The sequence below is a fragment of the Oreochromis niloticus genome, linkage group LG11, assembly GCF_001858045.2.
Source record: "Oreochromis niloticus isolate F11D_XX linkage group LG11, O_niloticus_UMD_NMBU, whole genome shotgun sequence".
Classification (NCBI taxonomy): Eukaryota; Metazoa; Chordata; class Actinopteri; order Cichliformes; family Cichlidae; genus Oreochromis; species Oreochromis niloticus.
Window position 1 is genome coordinate 39,121,880 of NC_031976.2, and position 8,278 is coordinate 39,130,157.

At 44.0% G+C, this 8,278-nt stretch overlaps 1 protein-coding gene across 1 annotated transcript; it reads left to right on the forward strand.

Annotated features, from left to right (window-relative positions):
* psmc4 (proteasome 26S subunit, ATPase 4) lies at positions 1–7,526 on the forward strand. The gene is made up of 11 exons (XM_003451280.4): positions 1–117; positions 615–713; positions 1,948–2,134; positions 2,611–2,757; positions 2,927–3,036; positions 3,689–3,782; positions 3,903–4,070; positions 4,174–4,250; positions 5,929–6,097; positions 6,549–6,604; positions 7,082–7,526. The coding sequence occupies exons 1-11, from the start codon at positions 85–87 to the stop codon at positions 7,193–7,195; spliced, it is 1,254 nt and encodes a 417-aa protein (XP_003451328.1). The 5' UTR covers positions 1–84; the 3' UTR covers positions 7,196–7,526.
* The last annotated feature ends 752 nt before the right edge of the window (positions 7,527–8,278 follow it).

Below are 8,278 nucleotides of genomic sequence, written 5' to 3' on the forward strand. Positions count from 1 at the left end.
CAGGTGGCGCTAACGCACCTCTACAGTGATTTTCCAACCGCCGGTAAGCACTACGGAAGCCGTAGAGGAAGAAGAAACACGAAGATGGAGGATTGTGTGTCTGTTGAGAAGAGTCCGGTAAGAATCGGTTTCCCCGGTTTTCCTTTTCTTACAGTGAATTCTGTGTGATGGGCTTTCGTAAAGTGACGTGTTAGAGTGTGTCTGTCAGCGTGTGTGTGTCACAGTTTGTTTTGCTGGTCGTTAAAACGATGAAACGCAAACCTGCCGATTCATTCTCAGCGCCGCTGCTATGTCATCCAGTTAGCCGCTAACGTTAGCATCACCTTCGCAGAGCTCAAGGAAAATGACTTGTTTGCAAGTATGTGAGGAGTTTGTAAACTTGTACTCAGTAAATGTGTGTATTAATTAGTCAAAGGATGGTTTAATTGTGGAACTCGGTGTTTTAAGTACCGCAAAGTAGTCTGTTATTGGTAGCTAGCTGTGAAAGTAGCTAATGATTGTGATGATTGTGTAAAGCAGCTGCTGTGCAGGTCTCTGTGATCTTGGATTTGTCACTGAATGCTGAGGGCTGTTTGTAACTCCACATGTTTGTGTTTTTATTGTCGCCTTCGCAGGAAGACATGCCGGCGGTACTGAGCTCCAGACCTCAGACGGGACTCTCCTTCCTGGCACCAGAACCAGAAGATCTGGAGGACCTGTACACCAGATACAAGGTCTTATTAACTGCTCTTTAAGTTTCACAGTTTCACAAGACTACAGGAATCCTGAAAAATCCTCCTATCGTGAAAAGGCACTGTTGGTTCTATAGGAGGTTGCATTGAATGTTAAGCAGATGGTAAATGGACTGGTTCTTATATATCTTTGTACAACTTGCCTCATTCAACCATTCACACACCTGAGTGCTTTTAATGCACACATTCACAACTTGGGGTTCATTATCTTGCCAAACTAAGGAATTAGAACCATCAACCTCACAATTAGGTGACCTGCTCTACTTCCTGAGCTAGGAAGGTGAGAGGTGGGGGGTTCATGTAGAAGGCAGTTAGGCCGAAATTAGTGGGTTTTTCTGATTTCAAAGCCCTTCTCACATGGGCATCAGCAGGTCTCTGCTTGGATGTGGTGGAAGACACGGGAGAAGAAGTGCAGCCGACTCAGTTGATCTGCTTCAGTAGCAAACAGCCGATTAATGGCGACTTCAAAACACACCAAGTGAGAGACGCATACTTATTTGAAGTCCACCGCCTGGAAAACATACGTAGTTGGTGCATCATAAATCCAGGATTATACTTTGTTGGGTCCACTTGACATAAATGTGGGTGCATGTATCCTTTTGGCTTCAACCAAACAGAGTGTGACAGGAACAATCTACACTAATTTTTAGTGTCCGCAGCTTTCTGTGTCCACTTGCATTTACCTTACTCTTGCTGTTGTCGCCCTCACAAACACGCCAGAAATGGTGTCACAGCTGTTGCCACGTGTTGCGCTCTGGTGTCATTTCAGCTTGTCACACGCACACTCTGGTGTGAGTGGCACATCTGTGTTTATGGTCATTTCAATTACATATTTATACATGAGCTCAGAGGGCTTCGTATGAGATGCTGAAAGAAAGAAAAAAAAAAAAAAACCCCACTAAAACCTTCACCATCACTTTGTTTCACATTTCCACTTCTTTTGTACCTATACCAGCACTAATGCTAAGGTTTGTTTCTTATTTGGAACCCCTGATATTTAGAAGACTCCAGCATCCTTCAGGCTACGTCTACACTAATTTGGATAAATTTGAAAACAGCGTTTTCGTCTAAAAACGCTCCTCGGCCACACTATTGTTTTCATCCACACTGAAAATGCTACGTTCCTGTACTGCAGATGTGACCTGCAGCTCCACCTTCATCTCCAGCAGGCTTTCACGCTGCTTTTCTTCTCTCCTTTTTTGCTGTGTCTTTGCAGAAGCTGCAGCAGGAGCTGGAGTTCCTGGAGGTGCAGGAGGAGTACATCAAAGATGAGCAGAAGAATCTAAAGAAGGAGTTCCTGCATGCTCAGGAGGAGGTGAAGAGGATACAGAGCATCCCTCTCGTGATTGGCCAGTTCCTGGAAGCTGTCGACCAGAACACAGCTATTGTTGGTTCCACTACAGGTACTGCGGGGGCAAAAAGGCAAACTTTAATAGAGCTGCTAAACCATGAAAAAGTCTGAAACAGTCATGAAACTGACTCTCATCCTCATCATCAGATTGCCCTGTGGTGCCAACAGAAAGGATTGTATGATGTTTGAGAGATGAAGGTTTAAAGGTCTGATTAGGATTTCAGGGCTTTCTATTGGCATAAATGCAATATTACATCTTACATTTGGAAATAAGTAATAATAGTTTTTTGCTACCTTTCAGCAAGCCCTTTAACCTGACTGTATGATAAATAATTAAACCCATAGATTATAAATGAATGAAGATGCACTTGATTCATAAAGGCTTTATCATGTTCCAGCTTTCAGAGTCTGTTGGGAAAACGTGGATGAGATGTTCTGTGTGCCGTCAGTTAGTCAGTGTGGCGTGTACGCCTTAAATGTGTAATGAGCCCTGCTCCTCCTCCTCATTCCCTATTGTCAACCTTTCAGGGTCCAACTACTATGTGCGGATCCTGAGCACCATCGACAGAGAGCTGCTGAAGCCCAACGCCTCAGTGGCCTTACACAAGCACAGCAACGCTCTGGTGGACGTGCTCCCCCCGGAGGCCGACAGCAGCATCATGATGCTGACGTCAGGTACGAGGACTTGAGGCTCTGACATGTTCAAGCGCTGCCGTGGAAACTCATCACAACGGCCCGGAGCTTTCTTTGTTTCTGCGCTCGCAGCTCATTACAAATATCTGAAGCTGGTGTGTTCACTTTAAACATCAGAGCTGGTTTAACTTGTGTGTGTTTCTGCTTCCAGACCAAAAGCCTGACGTGATGTATGCCGACATTGGCGGTATGGACATTCAGAAGCAGGAAGTCAGAGAAGCTGTGGAGCTGCCTCTCACACACTTTGAGCTCTATAAACAGGTCAGATATTCAAGTGACATTTTCACACCCGTCCTGGTCCACACTGCTAACGCCAGACGCACAAACAGTAACTAAAGCTGGTCTTAGCAGTGCAACACAAAGGTTAAAAAGAAAAAAGAAAAAAAGGCAGTTTTAAAAATGTAAGCTGAGATTTACACTGAGCACAGTGGTCGTCTATGCTTCCTAGACATGCTCCAAACTAGTCACATGACTTCTGGCCACAGGCTGTATATAAAGTATGGACGTTGTGTCTGCGTTTGGAAAGGGAAGCCAGTGCAAACCTTAACCTTGATTCTTTCTAATGACCTGCAGGGCCATTATTGTATAGATGTATATGAGAGAATTAACTTACAGGTCATCTGATCTGTGACCTCAGTAAAAACCTTCCTAGGTTTATGATCTCAGTCGCTGTTGAATAAAACATGTTAATTTTGTACATTTTAGCTCCATGAAAGTTTAAAAAAAAAAAGAAGACTATCATTGGGGGATATATGTAGACTGTAGTACACAGCTACTGCCAGAAGGTGGCAGAAATGCATGAAGATGTTTGTCAACAATGACTGTGCAACAAATGTAAACAAAGGATGCTACATGACTTATTTTTTTATCATGAACCACTCGGTCATATTCAGCCTTCTGTCTCTTTCCTCAGATTGGCATCGACCCTCCCAGGGGCGTCCTTATGTACGGACCTCCAGGCTGCGGTAAGACCATGTTGGCCAAAGCCGTGGCTCACCACACTACAGGTAAGTGCAGCAGGACGTGATGTACACCTGTAATACATTTTCCTTTAACCTTAAAAGGCTTTAAAGACTTTTAATGTGATTTTTATAATAAGTTGTGTTTCACTGATTTTCTCTCTGCAGCGGCGTTCATCCGCGTGGTCGGCTCCGAGTTTGTTCAGAAGTATTTGGGTGAAGGTCCTCGTATGGTGAGGGACGTGTTCCGGCTGGCGAAAGAAAACGCCCCCGCCATCATCTTCATCGACGAGATCGACGCCATCGCAACGAAGCGTTTCGATGCACAGACCGGAGGTACGAAACCGCCCGACTTTTATACATGTTTTTCAACCATTTTCCTGTAAGCGACTGTATGCGTGAAGAACTCGACCGTCTAACCTCGTCATGTCCTCTGCAGCTGACAGGGAAGTACAGAGAATCTTACTCGAGCTACTCAATCAGATGGACGGATTCGACCAGAATGTCAATGTCAAGGTGAGCCGAGCCTCTTAACTGTTTCCCCCTGTGGCTGCACCACCTCTCTGCATGCTGACTCGAGCTGCATCTCCATTCACTGCATCGTTATCACTGCGTCTGCTGTAATCCAGCTTAGAGAGCCTCCCCGAGGCTCACGGCGTCATTCATCAGGACTTTAAATGGACACTTTGCCCTTCAGCTGTTTACACATGGAGCGTTGCTAAAACTTGTACAAAGAACTCCTTCCCGTTCTGATGAATGCTATAACCCAGGAAGGTTTTTGGGGCAGATTTGTTTTTCTCTGCCAGAATAGTTCTTACAGTGAGAAATGTGCCAGAACCTTTGATTAAGGTCCGTAAATCCAAAGCTTGCAGGAACTTGGTGGTTAAAATGTTACAAATGTGTGCTCATTTTAATCATTAACAGTTTTTATTTGTGCTTATTTATGCTCATATGTGAGGATATTTCATCATATCTAACAGATTTATGTAGTGTAAAGCTGCGTCCACTCCTTGTGGTCTAAAGCTTGCTTTGAAGGTGACTGCTGGTCAGTTGCAGACATTTCCAGGCTCCGGTTGCCTAGGTAACCCACTAATATATTTACTGTCAGGTTATATGTCAATCGGCCGTTGCCTGTGCTCTCATTGGCAGTCACTTGAGGCGATCGCCTGGAAGCTGAGAAAAGTTTCTCGGGTTATTTTCTGTTTTTTATAGTCGCCACGTTGCTTCCAGTTTGGACGCAGCTCAAGTTGAGAGTAGTCCTCCAAAGAAATAATTATCCACTCTTCCAAATCGTTTCATCGCCATATTTCCAAAATGAGCACCGCTTCAGTTTAACGCCTTTAATGAGGATCAGTCTGCCTGTCGAGATGCTGGTTTGGACCACTTTCTTAGTATGTTTATCTTCTTCTAACTCTGTTTATTCTGGGAAAAGATCCATTCTTGGACTGAATTCCTAACATATCACAGATGTTTTCATAAGTTCTTGTCCAAAGTGTCTGAACTTTACGTGACATACAGCCTGGAGTAAATCATCCTCCTGTCCCGTCCAGTAAAAACAACACACATCTCTGAAGTTAAGTAACCTTTAGTTCATTGACATTAGTTTATTCTTCCACAGTATCCAATCCCGTTCTTCATCTTCCCAGCAGAGAATAATATACAGATACTGTGTGTTTTCTCCCAAAATTCAAAATGACTTTGTCAAGAAGTTCAGCAGCTCTCAGAGCGTGTAAATTACATCAATTACATACATTCAAGAATTGAGATCTAAGTATTCCAAATGTATCCAAACTGGTACTTCATGTAATAACCATTGTAAATAAATGGCAGATTAATAATAAATAAAGCTCATTGTGCGTAATCTTTTTATAAATAGTCGCAAATGACATGAAAAAGCAAAGATTTCTAATAACACGACGCAGGCTCACTGCAGCTCGACGGTGTTTACAGCAGTATGTGGGCACTCCCTCCTGTCCTCCATCACCTCCACCTGTTTGTTTTCTCCTTATTTTTCTGTTTTTCATTTGAATAGCCTAAGAGTTCAAGGAAACCCCCGTGCAGAGACACTCCAAGTTAAAGTTAAAGAATAATCATGTCTCTGGTTTTGCCTTTATTAAGTGAACACATCACATGTCACAATATGTTTACAATCATGTGCTTTAATAACATGTGAACCACCTTTCCCCTTCCTAAGGTGATCATGGCCACCAACAGAGCCGACACTCTGGACCCGGCTCTGCTCCGTCCGGGTCGTTTGGACAGGAAGATCGAGTTCCCGTTGCCCGACCGCAGGCAGAAGCGTCTCATTTTCTCCACCATCACCAGTAAAATGAACCTGTCAGAGGAGGTCGACCTGGAGGACTGTATCCTTTTGGCCCTTAAGCTTATTTTGTTCCCCCCTCTGCAGCGTTCACCACAGCACGTAGTAACTGTCTCACTTCAGTTTTTCTCATTTAAACAGGTTCTAGTTTTGCTTCTACGTTGTTGCGTTTCGTTTTCGGCTCTGGGCCGTTGACTTGCTTGGCTGGAGGTTTTATTGTGTTCAGACTGCGAGTCCTTCCATCTGCGTTTACTTTTGCATGCCTGTCGTGCCCATCATTCACTTGGATTCAAGGCCGAACTAGTTCAACACTCTCGTTTTTGGCATAAAACACACCAACGGCTTGCTTTGCATTGTAAAGTGTTTGAGATGAAAATGTGCTCCCTGCGTACTGTTTACATCGCACCGCCTCCTTAGACACCTCATTGCTGCTGCTGATTCATGTGTTTGCATTGAATGCTGTTTTTGTTGATTCGGCCTTCACTGACACACAGATGTGGCCCGACCAGACAAGATCTCTGGAGCTGACATCAACTCCATCTGCCAGGAGGTGAGCTATGAGCTACAGCAGCTTGTTTACACTTTTTTAAATAATTTATCTTTGAGGTATGAGTTATTAGTGCCGGTGTCTTAAATACAGTTTGGAGACGTCTTAACATTTGATCTGCTGTGAGCTGAATGATACTTCTATCAGCCAGTTTTAAATGTAAAAGCTACTTTGAGCCGTTCGCTCCACGTTTAAATTTGGAAGAGTTTTACGCCTGATGCTTTTCCTGACACCACCTGAAGGGGATTTGTGTCACCAGCTGGAATTGAATCGGCGACCTTTTGTTGACGACCTCTTCCTGAAAGCGTCGGCTCGATTTCAATTTAAAGCTACAGGATCTGAAAACGTGGACAAAAACCACCTGTGTGGGATTTTGTGTTGATTCTGGGAACTTTAAGTTGGACTTGTAATGGTTTGTTTACCTTATTTACTTTCATTAATAAGATAAAACTGATTACTTTTCTTCTTGTCTTGTCTCAGGCCGGCATGTTGGCAGTGCGAGAGAACAGGTACATTGTCCTCGCCAAAGATTTTGAAAAAGCCTACAAAACGGTCATCAAAAAGGACGAGCAGGAGCACGAGTTCTACAAGTAGACAGAAAAGACCATCGGGAAGAATAAAGAAGATGTCCAGACACATGTCTGTTAATGATTTCCGTCTTGTGTCTGTAACTACGGCGAGTCTTTTGTGAATTCACGACCTACGTTGATTTTTGGACTAAATTTACTCACTGTGGCACTCGTGGCCTCACGTCAGCCCAGCCCTGTGTCACACCACCATGTGAAGGAGTGTGTTTTCCTACAGGCGCTCCTCTGATTCCTAAAAATATCTGCCCTGACTGTAGCTAGGATAGAGCATTTGTATCTGTGTGTACTCTGAATAACCCGAGAAATACATTAAAGATGTTTTCCATAAAAACAGGAAATGATGCTGATTGTTTTTCTACCTCTGGCTGAGCGATTAGAGCAGCAACAAGTGTGTCTGTTATTTGATGGAGAAAATAAAGTGGGAGATCACTTTAATTGATTTAAACACACAGTTTTAGGGTGGACGTTAGAGCCACAGCATTTTTAGATGCTTTGATGTTGACTTCATTTTTCAGACCCAGCAGTCGCTGCGTTGTCACCAATCCAGACCAGCCTCTTCATTTCATCTTTGTGCGTACTGAAGCATCCGTTTAGACCTGATACTCTCTCTCTGGGTGGGAACTGTTGCTTGGCTTCATCATTGGGGATCAAACAATGCAAAAGTTACCTGCTGTTCTTTAATGGCTGAACTAATATCAGGTGCAATCACAACATTTACCAGATAAAATAGATAAATTTATTAATCAGCAGCGGGAGCCATACATGAGATAAATGTAGTCCCGTGTGGATAAACTCCTGCCGTTCTTTGGCTTCTGGAGTTGACAGAGTCGACTCAGATGGATGCCGGTGCTGGGCCGAGCATCTCGGCGAACCCTTGAGTCGAGCTGACGCGGCAGAGCCGGTCTTTGCGTCTCTGTTTTTAAGTCTGCCCATGAGTTAAAGCACTGCAGCTGGAGGTTACCGCTGCCCCTTGAAGTAGGAGGAAGATGATTAGGAAATCAAAAACACAAGTAAAACAACCGCCTGTCCATCAGAGTGGTGGTACCTACAGGGGTGTGGTAGGAAGGACGTAGGTGACCTGGTTGAAATA